The following is a 26,539-nucleotide window of genomic DNA, read 5'->3' as shown; positions in this document are numbered from 1 at the left end:
GATTTAAAATGTGAATATCACACTGAGGGCTCCCTTAAATCGCAGTAACGCATGAAACAACATGGCGGAGTAAGTGGGAGAATGTTTGGTATCGCATACTGAAGCTATCCTTTTGTTGTTATTTTGACATTTGGTGTATCAAAACCTAAATTTCGACGATTTTTTTGTCACGCACGCCCTCTTTTGTAGAAGTTTAGTGTTTATATCCCCGATAAGAGACGGATAAATGATAAGCTCGTAATCCGCTATTCTTAATGGTAGGTTTGACGGTTTAAAAAAAAGTCTGTCAGTGTCACTAGCTTTTTAAAATTTTATTCTCTTGATTTTATTGTTTTATTTATTATGTGAAAGCTGCAGTTTATGGTAGGTAGGTAGGTAGGAACTTATATAGCCTCGCGGCTTTCTTGTGACCGTCAATTGATTTGCCAGTATTTTTCAAGGTGTTTAGCGCAGCGTGTTAAAGTTACATAGATCTATATAGAATTTCATATAGATTGGTATGAGAAGAGTCTCAGTTATCAAAGTCATATTCTATATCTTTAAAATTTGCATCTGCATCAAGGAGGCTCTTAAAGCTATTAAGAGTGTTAGTAAGTTTAATGTTAGTTGGAAGAGAATTCCATTTGCCAACCACTCTGACAGCAAATGAATGTTTCCTCAGGTTAGTGTTAGAAAACGGAACAAACAATTTGCCAGCATTGCCTCTTGTGATGTCAGATTTACTCAACTGAAATAGAGAGTCGAAATCAATGTTGTCCACTTGGTGAAATATTTTGTATGCTTGGATCAGGTCTCCTCTCACCCTTCTGGCATTTAGAGATGGTAACCTAAGGTATCTTAGTCTTTCATCATAAGTCATGTTTCTGCATTCTGGCAATATCTTAGTCGCTCTTCTCTGTACCTTTTCTGCCGACGAAGATTGTCTTTTAAGCAATGGGTACCAGATAACATTACTGTACTCAACGTGTGGTCTGATAAGCGCTTTGTATAGTTTCAGGAACATGTCTTTATCAATAAAGGAGAAAGATCGTCTTATCAACCCTGTCATTTGGTTAGCTTTACTAATCGCTTTCTGTATGTGTCGGTCAAAACTAAGATCGCAGTCGAAGGTGACACCAAGGTCTTTTTCTTCTGAGCATTTTTGAATCATTTCATTTGAATCACCCATTTTCATTGTGTAGTCAGTTTGGGGTTTTTTTCTTGCCTATATGCAGTACTTTACATTTTTGGACATTGAAATACAAGTTCCATTTATGCGACCAGTCTTGCACATTATCAAGGTCCCTTTTGTAATTGTTTGAGTCCCCGTAAATCTTCGTATCGTCAGCAAAAATTTTCCATGTACTCTATATCACATCCGGTAAGTCATTGATGAATATGGTATACCACTTAAAACTGGTTTGTCCGAAGAGTATGCTGACCCCACTCTCACTCTCTGTCTTCGGTCAGTCAGGAAGTCTTTAATCCAGTCAAGGAGGGGTCCATCAGTTCCATAATTTTTCAATTTGATCAGTAGTCTTTTATGCGGTACTGAGTCAAAAGCTTTACAGAAGTCTAAATACACTATATCTATTGATTTTCTGTCATCAGTAAGTGTAGTTAAGTTGTCCATTACTTGAATCAGTTGGGTCATGCAGGATCTTTTATTTCGAAAGCCATGTTCACAGTCCGCAAAAAGTTTGGATAAAGGAACATAAGCTTGGTACTTGTACACTTGTAAAATTTTCAAAGTTCTGGTGTGACGTCACTAAGACCATTAGATAAATCATGAAGGAAACTATTGTGGTGCCCATGTATCTCAAGCACCAGTCAGTTGCTATTGAGAGGGTCCGAAGAAGAGTAACTAAGCTTGCAAAAGAAAGTAGTCACATGAATTATAACGATGGATTGTGGATTGTCTTATTCAAAGTCATTTTGCCTTAAAGGTAGAAGGATATATATGGTGATGGCAGTATATCCACATTATTTCTTCTCCCAATCCATTGATGTGACATCATGTTGACTATTCTGTCACTTTGAGGGGAGGTCGGATGCGCACTGGAAACTTTTCCGTTGATAAGGTTAAGAATATTGAGATGGAAAAAGTTGTAAATTGGTTAATAACATTATAATATATACTCAACATTTCTTCCTCTCCACTCTTTGACTGGCCTTCTTTAAGTCGTTCAAGAGGGGAAGAAATGCAAAGTGTGTGTATATATATATATATATATATATATATGTATGTATATATATATATATATATATATATATATATATATTACAATGAAATTTAAACAAATTTTCAAGTTTTCCGTCTTCGAAATGAAACTGAATGGAAAGAACACAGGCGAAGAATAAGCTGTTGGTTTCATTATTGTTGTCATCTACCTTTGTGTTTGAACAAATTTTCAGACTAGAGAGATACATCTCGATTGTTATAACTTTTAAGTATCTATAATCATTAGCTTGCTAAATTGTGTAAATCTGCTAATTAGGACCACTGCCTTTGCTGGACAAAGTTTCCAACACCTTTGCATATGAGCCAACCACCTTTTCATGCACGCTTCACATGGTCCAGTTATTTATAAAAAAAAAAAAAAAAAAAAAAAAAAAAAAAAACCGGAGAAGAAAGCATCAGTCTGACATATGCTGATTTAGATAGAATTTTTTATAATCGAGACACATCAAACTATGTGCTCAGAGTCTGTTAGTGTTAATGTTCATTGAGCAGAATTCCGAAGAAGGAAAAATCAGAATAGATGCAGGATGTGAGTAGACACATCTTGATTATAACTACAAGCACTATGGCAGTACTTTGCTGAGGACATCAACTGACATCTTATTCTGAATATTATAAAAAGTTACATGCACCGAACAGGTGAAATTTGTTAGTCAGTTGTGAAACTGGTGTATTGATTTTATTATCCTTGAATTTAATGATAAATATTATCCTTTTTGCAACTTGTTTATTGCTATTTATATTTTTCAGCCTTCAAGAAAGAAAGATTAAAGATGCCCAGATGCGTGCCACAATCAACCAAAAGTTGGTGGAGACAGGAGAAAGAGAAAGGTTTGTTCTAAACTTTTTTTCTCCTTTAAAAAAAAAAAGCAAGAAAAAAAATTCACCAGCCGCCGTGGCAAAGTGGTTAGCATCGTGGACTTACGGCTGGGAGGACGTGGGTTCAAATCCCAGTGGAGGTGGGTTTTTTGGCCTTTGGCCAGCTCCTACCCAGAGTTGAGTGTGCTGTGGGCTTAAATGGGGAGACTGGGACCACACAGTCGAGTGTCATCTACTTCAAGGATACATCTTTGGGTGTGTTGCTCTAATTACTAGATCAACACTGCAAGTGTCTGTATCTCTCGGGCCTGGTTAATGCTGGGATATCATTATGACAGGAAGTGTAGAGTACAGTGTTGTCACGCAGTCCCAAACAAAAATGGACCTCCATAGCAACATCGTCATCGTCCTCCTCCTTCATCATCATCAATATAAACAAAACAGTCTCAAAGTCTGTGGCCTTTCATGCTCTGCTCTCATGGTGACCTCAGTTTCGATACCCCTCCACTTCTGTGCTTGGGGTGAGTTCTGTCAGTGTCTTCAGTGTTGGCAGATTCATGGGAGGCTGTTGCTGGAGGGACGTAGTGGTGGTCTCCACTCTGGGAGGGACACTCACTCAGTCTGGCTCCGCGACTAAGCCATTATTATCGTTAGTAGGGGGCATAGTAGGTGGTGTCCTAAGTACATTGAATCAGAACAGGCACCACTGAACACCACCGAAGTGACTCAGCAGCAGTACAGGGTCTCCTGCTGTGTGGCCTCCTGTCGACCTAACATCGATGGTTCCCTACGGATTGCTGACGCTGGAACTGTGACGGACGAGCCCGGGTGTGGCCGTGTTTGGGGGAATCTAAATGAACAGCGTAGGAGTAATGCCACTGAAATGGTGCAATGATGGGGCAGAAAAAAAGATCGTTAAATTTAAAGAAATAATAACTTGTTGACCCATCACAATTTTATTATGCATTGAAATGTGTATCAATCTATTATACTGGATTTGCTTAAGCTGAAATGAACATTTGTGTTTAGAATTGATGTACTACAGTTTGAATTGTCTTCTTGTGAAAAAGTTGCTGTTTCATGTATTAGATGTGTGTGTGATATGCTGACATTTTTTTGTTTCACATACTGATATGCACAGGCATGCAATATCAAAACAGTTAATACAACAACAGTATGTTACATGCATGCATGCTGTGTAGGACTGTAGACAACCTTACACACTCCACAGATTCTAAGTTTCTAATTTAAATCCACCTGGTTCCTTTTTTAATTTTTGTTTTTTAACCATTTAGTATTAAGTGCTTCAATCTGCAATGTTTTCACATTTTTAAACATTACTTAAAAATGACTTTAAAAGGATACCAGTAATAGTTTTGTAGCACAATGTAGTCTTCAACCTATTCTTTCAGTAATGGAAGAATCAGACAGAATAAGACCTTGGGTGGTCTGCCTGATCTTATGATTATGAACGTGACTTCCAAGTAAAATGGCCCAACAAACAGTGCAGTGTCAGGAAAACACTTCTTTTGGGGGGAAAAAAGCTTAAAATAGATTACTAGTTTTAGTTTATTCAACTGCTTTTAGGGTGGAGGGCAAGGCAGTCATGAAGATTTTTTGTTCCTGTACAATGATATATGACTAGATTCTTTTAAAAAATGTTCCTGTCTGACTTGATGTAGCAGAGCTCTGACTTGAGCTCCACACATTCTGGCAAAGATGTTGTCTGAGTTAGTAAGTCGCTTAGGTTTTATGATGCTGATGGGTTTTTTCCAAGTCACTGTTATTAGTGTTAATTATTTATTGAAGTGCAGTCTGTACAGCCAACACTGAACACAGCATGAAAAAAGAATATGTACATGTATTTGTTTGCAGACTGAAGGAGCTGTTGAGAACACGATTGATTGAGTGCGGATGGAGGGACCAGTTGAAAACTCAGTGCAAAGGTCAGTCTGTCTTTAAAAAAAAAGGAAAAAAAAGAATTAGTTATTTGTTTTTAAGATCAGATTTGAAGTGACAGTGAGAACAGAGAAGAGGAGTGAAATATCAATATTTTGGATAAGTTTGTAAAAGAATGAAAGGTTGTTTTTTGGTTGTTGTTTGTATGTGTGTGTGTGTGTTGTTTTTTGTTTTTTTTACTCTGTTGACATATAGTAGATGGTATGTTTTTATTTGGTTTGTATTGTTAACTCCCTCTACCAACAAATATTTTTTGGGGTGAGGGTGTTCTTGATGTCACATGAATGATAGAAGACAGCCATGTGAATGAAATAATATCCCGTGCATTTTGATTGTCCACAGAGATCGTGCAGAACAAAGGGCTGGAGCACATTACAGTGGATGACCTGGTGGCAGAAATCACTCCCAAGGGACGAGGTTAGTCATTGGAGGGAGAGGAGGGGTTTTTTTTGTTTGTTTTGTGTGTGTGTGTGTGTGTGTTTTAATGCTGAGAAAAAATTAAACATATCTACTGGACAATTTTTGTTGTGGGAAGAACAGTTTTTATTGTGGGATGGATGTTGAAGTGTATTTTTTCAGAAGCACTTTTTATATGTATTAAAGTTTTGATTTACATTAGTGAATGGATTGGATATTTTTAATTGACAAAGACCATTAATTTTTGTTTTTTGTTTTTGTTTTTGTCCACATTTAACTGGATCATGTCAGGTGTTTTGTTTTGCTGTATTATTGAGTTAATACTTGCGGCTAGCCAGTGATTACTAGTTTCCACAGATTCTAAGCCCATCTTTAAAAGAAAGAGGCATTGAATGAATGCCATATTGTGAACCAGAGTTGTACATTCCTTGGTTTCTTTTCTGGAGGGGACTGCATCTTCCTAAAATATCGTTTGCTTTGCTTGATACACACAAAGTGCACAAAGGCACAAGCAGGTTAACAAAAGTTGATCTGAAGAGGCTGGAAAAATCTCCATCCTTAATCTTCCAGGTGTTGATAGCAGACATCAAACTGTGGTTTAGAGCCCAACGCTTTAACTGTTGTGACTATCACCTTTTTAGTGCCTTGACGTTTGTTTCCTTTTGTCTGTAGATATTTTGATGAAACTGTTGTCACAAAACATGATGAACACTTGCAGGAAGCAAACCCTTTTTTCTCACATCATTTTATTTGCATTACTTAATTTTGCTGATTACTGTTTTACATGTTTGTTGTTTTTGTGTGTGTGTGTGTTTTACCCAGCATTGGTGCCTGATTCCGTGAAGAAGGAGCTCTTGCAGCGGATTCGAACCTTCCTGGCCCAGCAGTCCAACATTTAACGAGTCACCACCTCTGCGTTACTGTTTGACTTACACACACTCTCTGGAGTGTTCACCATTCAGGGGCATGTCTGCAGTCAGAACTGGAAAGAATTTGCTTCCATGTGTGTGCTCCCATTTTGGAATCTGTGAAATGTGCAGTGTTGCTGTTTAGGTATTGCTTGAAAAAAAAAAAAAAAGAGGGGGGTCGCTTCATTTCATTCTGAAGTAAGACAAAATCACACATCTTGCAACATGTGCACAGCTAGCGTATATACATACATACATACATACATATATATATATATATTATTGCGTCACACTCTGCAAAAGTGGGGATAGATTGGTCCGCAAAAATGAATAATCCACTTTTCTAAAAAAAACAAAACAAAACATTCTGTTGGATTTATCAGTTACTGAGTTGGCATTCAGACATGTATGATCAGTCAAATAGATATTATTTCCTCTAGTTTAAGGATCTTAAATAATGAAACAAAATTATGAACAAAATTTAAGGAGCTTCAATCTTCTTGCGGCTGAGGTGTGGCATAATTGGAGTGATAGTATATGTGTAAACATTGATGAGCAGTGTATGTTCATTGCTTGACTGTGCTAGAATGTCGGGAGAGGCAGTGAACGATCATGGTGAGTCGTCAATGGCTGCATACTGTCCCCATGCCATTGTAACTGTCAGAATGGAGGTGTTTTTTTTTGTGTGTGTGTGTTTCTGTGTGTGTATGTGTGAGCATATAATCGTCATTCGATGACAATTGACATGATTGTGTTGTTAAAAGCAAAGCTGTCCCCAGGCTCCAAGCAAAACAGTTTTTACATTTAGTTTCTTGCCTTCAGTCTCATAAATCCACATGAGATACATGGTATATTGTATCCAAACGCAATGGTTGGAAAGAAAAGAACTTGGATATTGCTTGTATATATCTTTAAATTGATCATTTACTCTGGCAGTAGTACATTCTGTTGCTTTTCATACAAACTGTATCTTCATTCTTGAGTTCATCTTTTTTTCCCTCCATCATTCTCCACATCTTAGAAAAGATGACAATGTTTATAAAATTTCATTTGTTAACCAAAAATCTGATTATTTGTGCTTATGGTGATCATTATAGGTACTTGCACCACACAGCCAGAATATAGCTTAATTTGTATTTAACTTCAAAATTGATTTTTTTTTTTCATTTCATTTTTCACTCTCACTTACCATGGCATTCAAAATTCTGTTATTTTATTATTATTTTTTTTAATTGATAATTTATTATCAATAATAGTATTTTCATTTATTTATTTTTACACTCTGCTTTGCATTCAGACTTCTGGTTGTCTAATGAAACATGTCAGCATTTTTCTCCCACGGTAGGGCATACAGTATTGGGGCCTCCGTCTCTTACAGCAGTTACACACACGTGTTTCTTAGTGAACATTTTGATGAGGGAATCTTTTTTCTCCAGGATTTTGAAGATATTGTCTTCCAAACACTGGAAGGGAGTATAATGCGCTTCATTTTATTAAAATTGACTTTTATTTGCTGCTTATATTTTTGAAATAAAGATACACACAACATTCAGTATGATTTGTTGAAAAATGGAGTCCAACATTTCCAACCAAAGGGAACAAACCCAGATTGTGTCAAGAGCACAGGAGATTTTATATCAATAGGTTCCCATGCCTGGACATGACATGGACCTCCCATTCACTGATTATCTCCCCTCTTCCTGCCCTCGACCTCCATATTTACATATAACATTACATATATGATAAACACGCACGCACATAATTATGCACTCAGACCCTAGTGTGTATCCGTGAGCGGGAGTGTGTGCGTGCGTGCGTGTGTATGTATGTGTTTCGTGTCATGTCGTGTCATGTCCATCACAACCACTGCCATCACCACAGCCATTGCCATCACAACCACCTCCACCACCACCACCCCCACCACCATCATCACAACCACCACCACCACTGCCATCACAACCACCATCATCACAGCCATTACAACCACCATCACCACCACCACCACCATCACAACCGCCATTACAACCGCCACCACCACCATCGTCAGTCACTACCATTATAATTAAACCATCAATACCTTCAAACCCCACCCACCTCACAGTCGTGCCATTCAAACCGCTGGAGATGCAAGAAGCGAAATACAACAATACTTTGTTATCTCAGGCACCCCCGAAAACGGAGTATGGCTGCCTACATGGCGGGGTAAAAACGGTCATACACGTAAAAGCCCACTCGTGTGCATACGAGTGAACGTGGGAGTTGCAGCCCACGAACGCAGAAGAAGAAGAAGAAGTTATCTCAGAAAGTTTTGTTTTTGTTTGTTTTTTTTTGTTTTTTAAAACGTTGACAGGTTTACTGAAAAACAAGGCGACATCAAGCAGGAAAGGCATACAGATCAAAATGAAGTTTGATCATGCTCATGTTTCAATAAAGCTGCTTCTTCTTCTTCTGAACTTAATTCCTGTGAGTAGAGTCATTGAGGCGACACGCACAGGACTTTATTTTATTTTATTTTATTTTATTTTTTTTTTTTTTACCAGATTTTCAGGTCTGTGTTTTTGTTCGTTTGTTTCTGCTTCTTATTTTTATTTGGTCATAGCCTGGGTCTCTGCAAATGGTTTTCTCGTCTGTAATGATGCCAGTCGATCGTGTTTTTTGTTGTTTTTTTCTTCAATAATTCTCTTTCTCTCGGCAGTACCTTGTGAGATTGTGTTCAGCAAAGTCACTGGATCATGTCACGTGGCCAGACCAGCGTTGACTAAAACGAGACACTGATTGATCATAATAAGTCAGTAAGCAGCCCTTCACTGCCAGGCAAGCTGGGCATCACTCTGATTGCCGAGTGGGTGGGTGTGTGTGTGTGGCAGGGGATGGGTGTGTGTGTGGAGGGGATGGGGTGTGTGTGTGTGGCGGAGAGATGGGGGTATGTGGCGGGGGATGGGGGTGGGTGTGTGGCGGGGGATGGGTGTGTGTGTGTGTGTGCGGAGGGGAATGGGTGTGTGTGTGTGTGGCGGGGGATGGGGGTGGGTGTGTGTGTGGCGGGGGATGGAGATGGGTGTGTGGCGGGGGATGGGGGTGGGTGTGTGTGTGTGTGTGGCGGGGGATGGGGGTGGGTGTGTGGCGGGGAATGGGTGTGTGTGTGGCGAGGGGTGGGTGTGCGGTGGGGGTGATGTCGGCGGGGGATGTGTGGCGGGGGATGGGGGTGGGTGTGTGGCAGGGGATGGGTGTGCGGCGGGGGGGGATGTGTGGCGGGGGATGGGGGTGGGTGTGTGGCGGGGGGTGGGCGTGGGTGTGTGGCGGGGGATGGGGGTGGGTGTGTGGCGGGGGGGGGGGGGGGTGGCGGGGGGATGAGGTGGGTGTGTGTGTGGCGGGGGATGGGGGTGGGTGTGTGGCGGGGGATGGGGGTGGGTGTGTGTGTGTGTGTGGCGGGGGATGGGGGTGGGTGTGTGGCGGGGAATGGGTGTGTGTGTGGCGAGGGGTGGGTGTGCGGTGGGGGTGATGTCGGCGGGGGATGTGTGGCGGGGGATGGGGGTGGGTGTGTGGCAGGGGATGGGGGTGGGTGTGCGGCAGGGGGGATGTGTGGCGGGGGATGGGGGTGGGTGTGTGGCGGGGGGTGGGCGTGGGTGTGTGGCGGGGGATGGGGGTGGGTGTGTGGCGGGGGGGGGGGGGGGGGTGGCGGGGGATGGGGGGGGGTGGCGGGGGGATGAGGTGGGTGTGTGTGTGGCGGGGGATGGGGGTGGGTGTGTGGCGGGGTGTGTGGGTGGGGTGTGGGTGGGGTGTGTGGCGGGGGATGGGGGTGGGTGTGTGGCGGGAGATGGGGGTGGGTGTGTGGCGGGAGATGAGGGTGGGTCTGTGACGGGGGGGGGGATGTGTGGTGGGGGATGGGGGTGGGGGGGTGTCTTCGATTTCTATTGACTGCTTTTTTCATGAAGTCAGGCATGTATGCATGACAAAGACAAAGACAGAGGTGAGAAGTGACCAGACCTCTTCAGACCTTTTCTTCACTACAAAACAGTTTGATGACACTTAGTTGGAGTGGAGGATGGGTGTTGTAGGATCAGGACAAACTTGGAGGGGGTCACTTGGTTGAAACTAGATTGACTCTATTCTGTGTTCCGAACTGACTCTAAGGGAGTTATTTCAAGGCCTATTATTTGCTAAAAAGTACCCAGTGACGATCCACTGCGTCATTTCGGGCTGTCCCTCTGAACACACCCCACCCCTGTTGTTGTGGAGCTGATCTGGTGTTGCTGCTCGTGTTGGTGCAGAAAAGATGCCAGCCAACATGATTTATCATGGACAGTCAGGATCAGGGGTTTTTTTGTTTTGTTTTTTGTTGTTGTTGTGTTTTTTTTTTTTTTTTTTTTTTTTGGGGGGGGGGGGGGATGAGTGAACATTGCAGCGCTAAGTTTGCTTATCGTTAAGAATGTTCCTAACTCCACGGTAAACTCCATTATACTTATGAACATTCCTAACTCTAAGCAAACTTTGGAGGGTTGGAGTCTTCCAAGGTTAACTCCCCACTGAAGTCATTTCAGGGCAAGGGTTGAAGTCTGTCCGTGTTAACTCTCCACTGAACTCATTTCAGGACAATGGTTTAGACTTTCCGGGTTAACTCCGCTTAGGTCATTGCAAGGCAAATGTTGGAGTCTTTCCGGGTTAACTCCCCACTTAGGTCATTGCAAGGCAAATGTTGGAGTCTTTCCGGGTTAACTCCCCACTTAGGTCATTGCAAGGCAAAGGTTGGAGACTTTCCGGGTTAACTCCCCACTTAGGTCATTACAAGGCAAAGGTTGGAGACTTTCCGGGTTAACTCCCCACTTAGGTCATTACAAGGCAAAGGTTGGAGACTTTCCAGGTCAACTCCCCACTTAGGTCATTACAAGGCAAAGGTTGGAGACTTTCCGGGTTAACTCCCCACTTAGGTCATTACAAGGCAAACGTTGGAGACTTTCCGGGTTAACTACCCACTTAGGTCATTACAAGGCAAAGGTTGGAGACTTTCCGGGTTAACTCCCCGCTTAGGTCATTACAAGGCAAATGTTGGAGACTTTCCGGGTTAACTCCCCACTTAGGTCATTACAAGGCAAATGTTGGAGTCTTTCCGGGTTAACTCCCCACTTGGGTCATTACAAGGCAAATGTTGGAGACTTTCCAGGTTAACTCCCCACTTAGGTCATTACAAGGCAAATGTTGGAGTCTATCCGGGTTAACTCCCCACTTCCGCATTTCATGCCCTACCCAGGGTACCATCATGGAGTTACCTGTGGGATGAGGTCATTCAAGCATCGAATCGAGAACGGAAGGAGTGGGGGATGAGGTTGCAGGGTTTGTGTCGATGGAAGGGGCTATTGCCCTTTGGGATTTCTATGCTGACTGAGAAGATAAAATAGTCTGAGAGACGTCAATCTTATTCAAGAATTTTGGAAAGTGTGTGTGTGTGTGTGTTATTTTGCTTGAAATTTGACACATGTTTACATGTGTATGGAGGCCGGGGGGGGGGGGGGGGAGGGGTGCGTGCGTGAGAGAGAGACAGGCAGAGACACAGACAGAGAGAGAGCAAACACACACACACACACACACGCACGCACGCACCACGCACACACAGAACACACATTACGCTGACTCGGACACTGACTCAAAAATTTAATATCGAAAGTTGTAGCAAAACCAGTACGCATAATGATTAATACACCACCAGAGTCAAAGACCACTAATATATACATACAAGAGATTACACGAGGCGCCGAACTGACTGAGAGAAAAATAAGAAAAAAAATGAAGAGTATAGTTAATTGCAGGTATGACTGACCTATATTCAACCGGGGAATACGCCCACAATCTTCATTTTACAATTCTGATTCTCCATTCTTGGGGGTGGACACTGGAATTTAACAACCCTTTGGCCTCACCTTTTTAAGACAGCTTGTTCCCGTGCTGTATTGCATTGCAATGCATCGTATTGCACTGTATTGTAATGCATTGCATTGCATTGTATTGTATTGCATTGTATTTCGGACAGTGTTAGTATGGGACTCAGCACGTGGACCCTGGCTTCCTACCTGGACACACTGCTAACAGGCCACCGCTCTGTGAATCCATGAAGACTGCTTCCAACTCTTGGACTGGTGTTCAAAGGTGCTGTCAAGGGAAGGCACACTCTTTTTACCTCATGCTGGGTTTTTTCTCACACCGTCCGGCATGCTGGGTCCCAATCCAGTATTGAGCGCTTGTTTGTTCTTTTCTTCATCACCCATTGTTTTTCTTCTTGTTTTTTTCTGGGTTTTTTTTGTACGCTTGTATCATTACTACCCATCTCAGAAAATGTATGAATACTCATTACATGGTTTACATGTTGTGCAACGATGTTTTTAATTAATAACAACAACCTGATTTATTATATACTATTGGTACATAAACACAAAGAAGGCGTCCTATCATAAAATGAGTCCTTCCCAGTTAGTTTTTGAAAAAGAAACCAATCAAATAGGTGATAGTGGTTGATTGTCCATCCATAATTATGAACTGATTTCATGGCCATGAGAGAGAACAGCTTGATGTCAGTGGTGAGTGCCAATGGGCCATACACACATTGTGAGTTCTGTTACACATCGGGCTGGATGAGAAGCATTACATAAAACAAGCATTCTTACCCCTTTTCATGACTCATTCTGGCCTGTTTCACACCCCCGTATGTTTTACACTCCCGTATGTTTTACACCCCCGTATGAGATGGAAGAGCGTAACAAGAAATGCAAATCCAAAAAATACAAAGTTTTAAACTTGTCGATTAAGGGAACCATCGCTTTTCGAGCAGGGAGCAGGGATTTTTTTCCCTGAATGGCATGGTCACTGGCTGACAGAATTCTATTCAGCACACGTTAAACACCCTGATGTCAGTGAGCAATCCTTGCACTTTGGATAATTACGACGGAATAGAAATGAGCTCAACTCGGATATATAATATATACCCTGTGAACAGACGCTATGATGAAATCGTCATGCATGATATCGAGTTTGGTGAATATCATTTCGCCATGCACAAATTCGAGTATATACTAGTTCTGTCGTTAAAGACAGCGTGTTTAAATGCAAATGGTATCAGGAACTCAGTAGAGATTGGTTGTATATATAAATACAAAAAATGGGTGCACACAGAGAGAGAGAGAGAGAGAGCAGTGCATTATATATTCAAACCAAAGGTACACATAAGCAAAGGAAACGCGCAAAATATACATCAATTATTATCAGTGAACAAGAAATTTCAAGTTAAGAAACGAGTGGAACACAGTATGAACATAAAATTAATTAATAGGAATAGGGGGAATACATGAAACCAAGAACACGATGTTGAATATAGATACATTTTGTAAGAGATAAGACGGTACTGTTGAATTGTTAATATAGATACAGTTTGTAAGAGATAAGACGGTGCAGTGGAATTGTAAATATTGATACATTTTGTAAGAGATAAGATGGTACAGTGGAATTGTAAATATAGATACCTGTCAAGGGAGACAAGAGAAGAGGTGAGTAAAAAAAACAAAACAACGTAACGTTAAACCTTTATAATAAAGTTTATGCAAAAGAAATAGCACATACTCTCTCAAAATAAGGAAATAATCCACATTTAGTGATCAAGCAAAGAATTTGGGAAACAAACCACATCACATCAGAGCACATATTAACGGCATTATGAATAATTGTTGATTTGATGGATACATAAAATATTAACGCGAGCTGCAAGAAAAAGATGTGGTTGAGATGAAGTGGAGAATGTGGGAGTGGGGTGGGGGTGGCTGAAAGGAACTGGGACCTACATTGCCTGTTTGTTTCCGTAGTCGTCCTCCTTCAAAAATACATTTGGGTAAGATTTCAAGGATACAGCTATGTAAATGCACATTGCTTGTTGCTTATTTCTCAACGCAATTGTTTACATGGTATGACTGACAGAACAGGAATTAAACCATGCAAGAAAATACAAGTGTCTACATTTTACGCATGTACGAAGTACACAAAATGATAAAGAAAACGTCTACGAAGGGAAAATAAAAGAAAACGGCTTTGGTCAAACATCACATGACAGTAAGATACACAACTAGGCCCATACAACATACAACTGTCATGTTAGGCAAAGCACTAAACAGTATATAAGTAATGATTATCTATATTACACTCAGTACAGCTAACGACTACACGTACACCACGACCACTACAAAACTGACATACATATTATCATTTCATATACAGCTTACTTACAGGACTACAGCAAGAATCCACCGCAGCAATAAATATAATACGCAGAAGAGATTTTAAGATGAACAGCTGTCAAAATCTTAAACTGTATGACACATGCATGTGCATGACATTGCAAGAAGTTTGACATCGCTGCAGCTTCTTACTGCATTGTTTGATTGTGACAACGACTGTGACAGCCTACATGTGTGTTGTGTTGACTGTAAAATGAATCTGCTGTGATGATAAGACACCACATTTTGTCCATCCTTTCTTTTTTTTAATTTTTTTTTTTTTACTGTTTTAATGTTCGCTGTAAAGCTGAAAGGATAGGTGAGGGGTGCGGGGTGCGGGGTGGGGTAACAAAATGTACCTTCTAGCCCCCCACCCCCACCCCCCGAAAAAAGAATAAAACAAAACAAAACAAAACAAAACAAAACAAAGCAACAACAACGACAAACACAAAAGGGAAAGCCATGACAAAGCCAAACCAAAATGGAAAACCAAATTAGCAACAGTAATGACTGCACCACGCTTCTTGTTTTAGTTTGCTTCGTTCTTTTTTTTTTTTTTTTTTTTTTAATGCTTATTCTATATATATACTTTTTTTTTTTTTTTACATGCATTACCACCGATTAATTACTCCAAATAAATGAGGCTCTAAACAAAAGCATTGGCGTTTACAAAAAAACGCATTACATTCACATACAGTTATAATGTGAGACACAACAACAACAACAACAACAAAGGCACCGACAACTAATCATTAAAAATGAAACAGCAAACTCTCCGGCTCAAACGTGTAAAACATCATCAATCGCATGGAATCAAATATTGAGCTATTCCGCTCAGAATGCATGTAAAAACTATTTAAAAAAAAAAAAAAAAGCAACAGAGAGGCGAAAGTTGATAATTCAGCTATAGAGTTTCAAGTCCTTCAGCTTCAAGTCCTTCATGCATGTAGAGAGTTGAAACTACAAACGGTTGATCAACTATTTAGGTGCCAAGCATAATGGGCTGAGAACGTCTTAACTGCCGATTTCTATTTCCAGGATACAAAAAAAAAGGAGTACCTAAGTAAACGTGAAACGATGAGCATATAACTTGGGAAATCTCCTTTATTATTGTTATAAAAAATGTTTTTAATATCGGGTCTCTACACCTTGAGCTGTGCCATTGACAGTCACCTGAGAAAAAGATCGAAACATAGACATGCACAGGCGTGCGTGCATGTTTACAAACAGAAAACACGAACGCGCGCACGCATACACATGCAGGCACCCTCACACTATGTATACGAACACACGACACAGACACACACATACATAAACACGCACGCACATACAATCATATAGAGAGGGAGTTTAAAACCTTACGAATCGTTCCTTGACAATCAATCCTAAAATCCTGCATTAAATTTATTCTAAAATCAACCACACCCAAATTTGTCGGAAGAAATAAGGCTTATCAATTAAACTTCTTCATTTTTTTGTTCAACTGATCTCTCATCGTCGACTGGCGAGAGAATAACTTGTGAAGTGAAGCATGGAGGGCGTGGTAACGTGGTGACTTCAGAGACAACACAGTGATCGTTTTACTCTGTTGGTAACCAGTATAACAAGTAATAGATTAAACTAGTCTATCGCCTTTAACAACCACAACACAAAAGTTATAAAAGTCTTACAGTGAGGGCGATGTGTGTGTGTGTGTGTGTGTGTGTGTGTTTTATTTGCGACACTGATACAACCAGAACAAATAATTATGTGAGTGCTAAAAGATGCATTATTTTCTAGTGACACAAAGTTGATATAGCTGCCAATATTGTAGACGCCAAGGGAACGAGAAGCGAGTGATACAACTATTCAGTATATATAATATTTCTGTGGTTTGTCTAGAAAAGCTTTCCTCAAAGAAGAAATGCAAACATACATATTCGTTCTTACAATATGCATTGTTTACATAAGGCATAGGACTACACGCAAGAATTAAGACATACACGTGGCTTCGTACATGAACTCGACCAGGGTAGGAAAGAGCATTGAAAACGAACATAGGATGACATAGTTTACTTACACTCTTCTGATCTGATACAAAATACATCCTTTTAACTTGTTTTGCATGCCTAATGTGCTTCTATATTGGATGCATGTAAACAACAGGCCCACATATTTTTTTCCCGCGGACTACATCGACACCTCAAACCGTTCCTCAAAAACAGAATGAGTGTAGCGTAGGTGAAACTGCGATGGTTACGAAACGAAAAAAAAAGCCTTTAAAAGGGTGGGGCCGGGTCATTATCCAGTAATATCATTTCATAAAGGAACGAATCAGCTGAAAGCCTCAAAATATTCAGAGCATTCCATTTTGCCAACGAAAGTCACACAGACTTTCTGGACATGACTAAGCTAAAAAACACGATTAGCAATCACACGCTGGGGCAGAAGATGCAGGAATAGCTATAAGTGACCAATCAGGGGCGGGCTACAAGCCATATGCGCGGAGTAAATGGAGAACAGGGTGTGTCGCTCTCATGCAACCTACCCATTGTTCCTGTCCAAGATTCGCCATTAAAAAAACCATCCACCCTTCTCTGAAATCCCTCTTAAACCGCTTCGGTCGTTTTCACTTCTTCCAGCGGCGTCTTGTCGTCGTCTGCGTCAGCCAGGGGAACGCACTCCAGGCCAGCTTCCGGGTCTTCCTCCACGATGCGCACCTTGATCTTCTGGGCAGGGATCTTGTCGTCGTCGTAGTCGCTGGTCAGCATGCAGGCGCGGACCTTGGCCAGCGAGGCGTTGACGGCGAACAGGTACTCGTAGACCAGTCCGGCCGCCACACCACCCGTGATGGGGCCCACCCAAAACACCTGTCGTGTCGTGTGGGGAGGGGGGGTGAGAGCAAGGGTAGGGTTAGACGGGATGTCTGATGATCATGATGATGATAATTATTGTTATCATTATTATTATTGCTATTGGTATTGCTATTATGATTAGAAAATGAATTATTATCATCATCATCATCATTAATAATGATAACATTATTATCGTCAACACTGTTGTTATTATTATCATTAGTATTATTATTGCTATCATTATTATTGTTGTAATTATTATTGTCGTTATTGTTCATACATCAGACCAACCACCACTCCTTCACTGAGCAGACCGTATAAATCTAAGTATAAATGCTGTTTGTTTTCACTTTCCTCTCATGATTACTATCACTGAAGACAACACTGATTGCTAATGATCGCGAACAGTACACACGTACACAAGTAACGATACTAACAACACAGTAGCCTACTCACAGTACAGACACTGCTGCAGACCAACAACACTCTCATACAGTTTTCACAGCACACAACACACACACACACTCCTAACACTAGCAGCACTACTCTGTGTGTATATGAATATATATATATATAATATATATATATATATATATATATATATGCGTACAAAACACTGCGGATCAACGACACTGTTATTCATCACAGCACACACTACACACACTCCTAACACTAGCAGCACTACTGTATATATCTATATATCTATATCTCTACATCTCTATCCAGCACTATTGTCTCTCTCTCTAAATATATATATATATATATATATATATATATATATACTACATATATATATATATATATATATATATAAACACACACACACACACACACACACACACACACACACACACACAGAGTGAAGAAGAACTGACCCAGTGGTGGTCCCAGAACCCAGTGACCACAGCAGGACCGAAGCTTCTGGCCGTGTTCATGCTGGACCCTGTGTACTGCACCTGGAACAAAATTCACCATCATCATCATCGTCATCGTCATCACCATCATCATCACCATCATCATCATCATCATCATCACCGTCGTCTTCGTCGTCGTCGTCGTCGTCGCCGTCATCATCATCGTCGTCATCATCATCATCGTCATCATCATCATCATCATCATCGTCATCATCATCATCATCATTATCATCGTCGTCGTCCTTATCCTCCTCCTGCTCCTCCTCCTCCTCCTCTTCTTCCTCTTCCTCCTTGTCGTCGTCATCTTCATCATCCTCTGCAGTTACCACCCTCCTCTCTCTCTCTCTCTCTCTCACTCACTCACTCACACACACACACAGACACACACACACACACACACACACACACACATCTCCTCTCCCCCACCCGACCAAATCTAACACAAGTGTACATACAGACGCACACCCGTTCAGAGAGAGAGAAAGACAGAGAGAGAGACAGACAGACAGACAGACAGACAGACAAAGAGGGAGAGACAGAGACAGAGGGGGGAGAGAGAAAGGGGAGGGAGGGAGGGTAAAAAAAAAAATGTTTTGATTAATGACGTGAGCCAAAATCTGGTTATCACAAGCATCAAAGCAGGCATCAACCAGCGCACGCATACACACACACACACACACACACACACACACACACACAAGGTATAGCATACAAACACCGAGAAGCATTTTTGCAACTGTATACATTCATGCGTTGCCTGCGTTATGTTTTTTCCCCTAAGTGTGGTGGGGTGTCAACACAGGCTGCACTGTGCCAGTGAGAGAGAGAGAGAGGGGGAGGGGAGGGGGAGAGGGGGCCAGGCAGAATGATTGGCGGATAGACAGACAGACAGACAAACAGAAACATAGACAGACAGACAGATAGGTAGACGGACATATAAAGATATATGGACAGACAGACAGACAGACAGAAACATAGACAGACAGACAGGTAGACAGACAGATAGACAGAAACATAAACAGACAGACAGGTAGATAGATGGACGATAGATGGATGAATAGATAGATGGATGGATAGATAGACTGATGGCTATAAATAGATAGACCGGTGGGTGGGTGGCTAAATAGACTGGTTGGTGGGTGGCTAAATAGATGGGTGGAAAGGTGGACAGACAAGTACAGAACGAGACCAACAGACAGACAGACAGACGCATGAATAGACAGAAGATATACAGCCTGACAGAAGGGCAGGCAGACTGGAAGAGAGACAGGCAGAGACAGGCAGACAAACAGTCTGAGGAAATGCCAAGTAAACAAAATCATTCATCATTAACAATGGCAGACAGGGGGCAGGGGCAGGGGGGAGAGAGGAGGTGAGCAAGGGATGCACACACACTCACGCACACACACACACACACACACACACAAATACACACACACTAACACACACACACACACACACACACACACACACACACACACACTAACCCACACTAACACACACACACACACACACACACACTAACACACACACACACACACACTAACACACACACACACTAACACACACACACACACACTAACACACACACACACACACACACACACTAACACACACACACACTAACACACACACACACACACACACACACACACACACACACACACACACACACACACACACACACACACACACACACACTAACACACACACACTGGCAGACACTAGCGGCGACCGCCCCAAAATGCCATGCAAGCTCAACACCAAAAGTCAGTCCTCAGTTCCCGCTGCTCTTCACACACACACAAAATGTTCCCACAGAGCGCGACAAATCGCTCCCACCACCGTCATCATTACATCCATATCGGACCATTCCGTCACTTGGGTTCAGTGTGGGACTGAGGGAGAGACAGAGAGAGAGAGAGAGAGAGAGGAAGGAGGGAGAGAGGGAGGGAGAGAGAGTGACAGACAGAGGGAGACAGACAGTGAGAGAGAGGGAGACAGACACAGAGAGAGGGAGACAGACAGAGAGAGGGAGACAGACACAGAGAGAGGGAGACAGAGAGAGAGAGGGAGACAGACAGTGAGAGAGAGGGAGACAGACAGTGAGAGAGAGGGAGACAGACAGAGAAGGAGAGAGAGAGAGAGAAAGACAGAGAGACAGACAGACAGACAGGGACAGAAAGACAGACAGAGATAAACAGAGACAAAGACAGAAACAGAGGTTCATAGACAGACAGGCAGATAGACAGATGGAGAGAGAGAGAGAGGCAGAGGCATATTGAGAAACAGATAAGTAGGTAGATAGAGAGAGAGAAGCAGGCAGACAGAAAGACAGAAAGAGAGTGAAAGATTTGTGGAGGGGACAGAGAGAGAGAGAGAGACACAGAGAGAGAGAGAGAGAGAGAGTGACAGAAAGAGAGCCGAGAGAGAGAGAGAGATTCATAGACAGAGGGGCAGATAGATAGAGAGATAGATAGAGGCAGACAGACAGACACACATACACAGAAACACACACACACACACACACACACACATGGAAAAAGGACATGACAATCGTTGTTGTTGTAACAACTAACCACACCAAAGGACAGGACAATGGTTGTTGTTGTAACAACTAACCACACCAAAGGACAGGACAGTCGTTGTTGTAACAACTAACCACACCAAAGGACAGGACAATGGTTGTTGTTGTAACAACTAACCACACCAAAGGACAGCACAATGGTGGTTGTTGTAACAACTAACCACACCAAAGGACAGGACAATGGTTGTTGTTGTAACAACTAACCACACCAAAGGACAGGACAATCGTTGTTGTTGTAACAACTATCCACACCAAAGGACAGGACAATGGTTGTTGTTGTAACAACTAACCACACCAAAGGACATGACAGTCGTTGTTGTTGTAACAACTAACCACACCAAAGGACATGACAGTCGTTGTTGTTGTAACAACTAACCACACCAAAGGACATGACAGTCGTTGTTGTTGTAACAACTAACCACACCAAAGGACAGGACAATGGTTGTTGTTGTAACAACTAACCACACCAAAGGACATGACAGTCGTTGTTGTTGTAACAACTATCCACACCAAAGGACAGGACAATCGTTGTTGTTGTAACAACTAACCACACCAAAGGACATGACAGTCGTTGTTGTTGTAACAACTAACCACACCAAAGGACATGACAGTCGTTGTCGTTGTAACAACCACAGCAAAGGACATGACAGTCGTTGTTGTTGTAACAACTAACCACACCAAAGGACATGACAATCGTTGTTGTTGTAACAACTAACCACACCAAAGGACAGGACAATCGTTGTTGTTGTAACAACTAACCACACCAAAGGACATGACAGTCGTTGTTGTTGTAACAACTAACCACACCAAAGGACATGACAATGGTTGTTGTTGTAACAACTAACCATACCAAAGGACATGACAGTCGTTGTTGTTGTAACAACTAACCACACCAAAGGACATGACAGTCGTTGTTGTTGTAACAACTAACCACACCAAAGGACATGGCAATGGTTGTTGTTGTAACAACTAACCACACCAAAGGACATGACAGTCGTTGTTGTTGTAACAACTAACCACACCAAAGGACATAACAGTCGTTGTTGTAACAACTAACCACACCAAAGGACATGACAGTCGTCGTTGTAACAACTAACCACACCAAAGGACATGACAATCGTTGTTGTAACAACTAACCACACCAAAGGACATGACAGTCGTTGTTGTTGTAACAACTAACCACACCAAAGGACATGATAATGGTTGCTGTAACAACTAACCACACCAAAGGACAGGACAATGGTTGTTGTTGTAACAACTAACCACACCAAAGGACATGACTGTCGTTGTAACAACTAACCACACCAAAGGACATGACAGTGGTTGTTGTTGTAACAACTAACCACACCAAAGGACATGACAATGGTTGTTGTTGTAACAACTAACCACACCAAAGGACAGGACAGTCGTTGTTGTTGTAACAACTAACCACACCAAAGGACATGACAATGGTTGTTGTTGTAACAACTAACCACACCAAAGGACATGACAGTCGTTGTTGTTGTAACAACTAACCACACCAAAGGACAGGACAATGGTTGTTGTTGTAACAACTAACCACACCAAAGGACATGACAGTCGTTGTAACAACTAACCACACCAAAGGACATGACAATGGTTGTTGTTGTAACAACTAACCACACCAAAGGACATGACAATCGTTGTTGTAACAACTAACCACACCAAAGGACATGACAATGGTTGTTGTAACAACTAACCACATCAAAGGACATGACAATCGGTGTTGTTGTAACAACTAACCACACCAAAGGACATGACAATGGTTGTTGTTGTAACAACTAACCACACCAAAGGACATGACAGTCGTTGTTGTTGTAACAACTAACCACACCAAAGGACATGACAGTCGTTGTTGTTGTAACAACTAACCACACCAAAGGACAGGACAATCGTTGTTGTTGTAACAACTAACCACATCAAAGGACAGGACAATGGTTGTTGTTGTAACAACTAACCACACCAAAGGACATGACAGTCGTTGTTGTTGTAACAACTAACCACACCAAAGGACATGACAGTCGTTGTTGTTGTAACAACTAACCACACCAAAGTACAGGACAGTCGTTGTTGTTGTAACAACTAACCACACCAAAGGACATGACAGTCGTTGTTGTTGTAACAACTAACCACACCAAAGGACATGACAGTCGTTGTTGTTGTAACAACTAACCACACCAAAGGACATGACAATGGTTGTTGTTGTAACAACTAACCACACCAAAGGACATGACAGTCGTTGTTGTTGTAACAACTAACCACACCAAAGGACATGACAGTCGTTGTTGTTGTAACAACTAACCACACCAAAGGACAGGACAATCGTTGTTGTTGTAACAACTAACCACACCAAAGGACAGGACAGTCATTGTTGTTGTAACAACTAACCACACCAAAGGACAGGACAATGGTTGTTGTAACAACTAACCACACCAAAGGACATGACAGTCGTTGTTGTTGTAACAACTAACCACACCAAAGGACAGGACAATGGTTGTTGTTGTAACAACTAACCACACCAAAGGACATGATAATGGTTGTTGTTGTAACAACTAACCACACCAAAGGACAGGACAATGGTTGTTGTTGTAACAACTAACCACACCAAAGGACATGACAATGGTTGTTGTTGTAACAACTAACCACACCAAAGGACATGACAGTCGTTGTTGTTGTAACAACTAACCACACCAAAGGACAGGACAATGGTTGTTGTTGTAACAACTAACCACACCAAAGGACATGATAATGGTTGCTGTAACAACTAACCACACCAAAGGACATGATAATGGTTGTTGTAACAACTAACCACACCAAAGGACATGATAATGGTTGTTGTAACAACTAACCACACCAAAGGACATGACAGTCGTTGTTGTTGTAACAACTAACCACACCAAAGGACATGACAATGGTTGTTGTTGTAACAACTAACCACACCAAAGGACATGACAATGGTGGTTGTTGTAACAACTAACCACACCAAAGCGGAGGGACACTCAAACGGGAATAGTTGCATTCTTTCATAACAACGAACATACAACAATGTCACACTCTCAGCAATAACAACAACAGCAACAAAGAACACGAATGGGTGACGTTCATTATTGATAATGAGTTTATAACAATGTCAGAATCTCAACACACACACACACACACACACACACACACACACACACACAGAAGTGGAGGGATCTGAGAGGGGAAGGGGGGGCCGGAAGTGAGGGGTGAGGGGTGGTGTAATGGGGTGGTAAAGTTTCAAAAACGATTTATGCATACAGACACCAGCTGCGCCAACATGGGGGCCCGTAACATAGCGACAGTGTTTTGACAAAATGTCACCGACGCATGAATGAATGACAAAGTTCATTGTGCCGATACCTCCAGTCCCGCCTACAGAACAATGACACTGTCACGTCATCCGCTCACATTGACACACCGCCATCAAAATATAATACACCGGAGACAGAGACTGAATGGGGGAATGGGAATTGTTTATTCATGTGTGTGTGTGTGGGTGCGTGCGTGCGTGCGTGTGTGTGTGTGTGTGTGTGTTCCCACCCCACAACCCCCGCACTGATTTATGACTTAGATACCAAAGGTTAATTTAAAAACAAATAAATAAAACTTGCATCGACAAAGCGTCTCAGGGAGATGAAATGCATGCTGTTCTTTGTTGTCCTCTTCTTATTAGTGATATTCGAGAAAAACAACAACAACAAACAAAGAACTTTTTTTCCCCAAAACATTTGCCTTCTGCATTTAAACCGAGTTGACTAATGTCGTCACCTTCTACTGAAACTAGGAGAAAAATGTGTCACTGTATGTGTACAGTTCAAGGTATTCAGATAAACGGGAACATCGCTATTTCATGACAATCGGTGTTGACGTTGAGGCTTCAACTGTACCATGCTTCACACAACGCAGACTGTTTGTTTATCTATACATAGTTATATCATATGCACTTTCATGTACCTCTTCCTAGGGGCCAGGGTCTGTATCGTCATGAATATTCCATGAGAGACCGTGTCTTCCAGGGTCTGTATCGTCATGAATATTCCATGAGAGACCGTGTCTTCCAGGGTCTGTATCGTCATGAATATTCCATGAGAGACTGTGTCTTCCAGGGTCTGTATCGTCATGAATATTCCATGAAAGACCGTCTCTTCCAGGGTCTGTAACGTCATGAATATTCCGTGAGAGACTGTGTCTTCCAGGGTCTGTATCGTCATGAATATTCCATGAGAGACCGTGTCTTCCAGGGTCTAGATCGTCATGAATATTCCATGAGAGACCGTGTCTTCCAGGTCCTGTATCGTCATGAATATTCCATGAGAGACCGTGTCTTCCAGGGTCTGTATCGTCATGAATATTCCATGAGAGACCGTGTCTTCCAGGGTCTGTATCGTCATGAATATTCCATGAGAGACCGTGTCTTCCAGGGTCTGTATCGTCATGAATATTCCATGAGAGACCGTGTCTTCCAGGGTCTGTACCGTCATGAATATTCCATGAGAGACCGAGTCTTCCAGGGTCTGTATCGTCATGAATATTCCATGAGAGACCGTGTCTTCCAGGGTCTGTATCGTCATGAATATTCCATGACAGACCGTGTCTTCCAGGGTCTGTATCGTCATGAATATTCCATGAGAGACCGTGTCTTCCAGGGTCTGTATCGTCATGAATATTCCATGAGAGACCGTGTCTTCCAGGGTCTGTATCGTCATGAATATTCCATGACAGACCGTGTCTTCCAGGGTCTGTATCGTCATGAATATTCCATGAGAGACCGTGTCTTCCAGGGTCTGTATCGTCATGAATATTCCATGAGAGACCGTGTCTTCCAGGGTCTGTATCGTCATGAATATTCCATGAGAGACCGCGTCTTCCAGGGTCTGTATCGTCATGAATATTCCATGAGAGACCGTGTCTTCCAGGGTCTGTATCGTCATGAATATTCCATGAGAGACCGTGTCTTCCAGGGTCTGTATCGTCATGAATATTCCATGAGAGACCGTGTCTTCCAGGGTCTGTAACGTCGTGAATATTCCATGAGAGACCGTGTCTTCCAGGGTCTGTATCGTCATGAATATTCCATGAGAGACTGTGTCTTCCAGGGTCTGTATCCGTCATGAATATTCCATGAGAGACCGTGTCTTCCAGGGTCTGTATCGTCATGAATATTCCATGAGAGACCGTGTCTTCCAGGGTCTGTATCGTCATGAATATTCCATGAGAGACCGTGTCTTCCAGGGTCTGTATCGTCATGAATATTCCATGAGAGACTGTCTTCCTGGGGCACAGCAAAGAACGTCTTTCGAAGGCTTTACATCGGTATAAAGCAAACTGCCTTACTGTAACACGTCCTTGAGTTGATGCCACCAGTAAAATAAGTCTGAATACCGATGTTTGCTCACGATATTTTAGAGAAATGAAGCGGTCTCTGATAAAATGACTCAGGGCAGAGACGAGAGAAAGAGAGAGACAGACAGACAGACAGAGGCAGTCACACCCAGACCCCCCCTCTCATTCCCATCCCCTCCACACACACACACACACACACACAGAGGGGGTGGGGGGTGGGAGGGCATCACGACAGAATAATCCAAATGA

The 26,539-nt window shown here is 42.2% G+C and overlaps 2 protein-coding genes across 2 annotated transcripts in view; one reads left to right on the top strand and one right to left on the bottom strand.

The window, feature by feature from the left end:
* The first annotated feature begins 29 nt into the window (after positions 1–29).
* On the top strand, positions 30–7,876 carry LOC143300527 (transcription and mRNA export factor ENY2). Its single transcript, XM_076614266.1, has 5 exons — positions 30–69; positions 2,972–3,052; positions 4,916–4,986; positions 5,342–5,416; positions 6,239–7,876. Exons 1-5 carry the CDS (start codon positions 62–64, stop codon positions 6,313–6,315), a joined length of 312 nt encoding a protein of 103 aa, XP_076470381.1. The 5' UTR covers positions 30–61; the 3' UTR covers positions 6,316–7,876.
* Positions 7,877–11,953: 4,077 nt separating this feature from the next.
* Positions 11,954–26,539, bottom strand: part of LOC143300716 (aquaporin-5-like) — a 51,370-nt gene continuing 36,784 nt past the window's right edge. The window contains exons 2-3 of the mRNA XM_076614595.1: positions 18,283–18,363; positions 11,954–17,422 (exon numbers count right to left, since the gene is read on the bottom strand). Coding sequence (XP_076470710.1) covers positions 17,162–17,422; positions 18,283–18,363 — 342 coding nt within the window. The 3' untranslated portion in view covers positions 11,954–17,161. The remainder of the gene's footprint in view (positions 17,423–18,282; positions 18,364–26,539) is intronic.

Source organism: Babylonia areolata, chromosome 26, assembly GCF_041734735.1.
Source record: "Babylonia areolata isolate BAREFJ2019XMU chromosome 26, ASM4173473v1, whole genome shotgun sequence".
NCBI lineage: Eukaryota > Metazoa > Mollusca > Gastropoda > Neogastropoda > Buccinidae > Babylonia > Babylonia areolata.
Note: the sequence above shows the minus strand (reverse complement) of the source record. Positions and strands in the feature narration are given on the sequence as shown.

Bases quoted from the DNA above. Each gene is read 5' to 3' on its own strand.
- LOC143300527 (XM_076614266.1), top strand. The intron at 4,987-5,341 runs GTCAGTCTGTCT...GATTGTCCACAG, and splicing joins GTTGAAAACTCAGTGCAAAG to AGATCGTGCAGAACAAAGGG. The intron at 5,417-6,238 runs GTTAGTCATTGG...TGTTTTACCCAG, and splicing joins AATCACTCCCAAGGGACGAG to CATTGGTGCCTGATTCCGTG.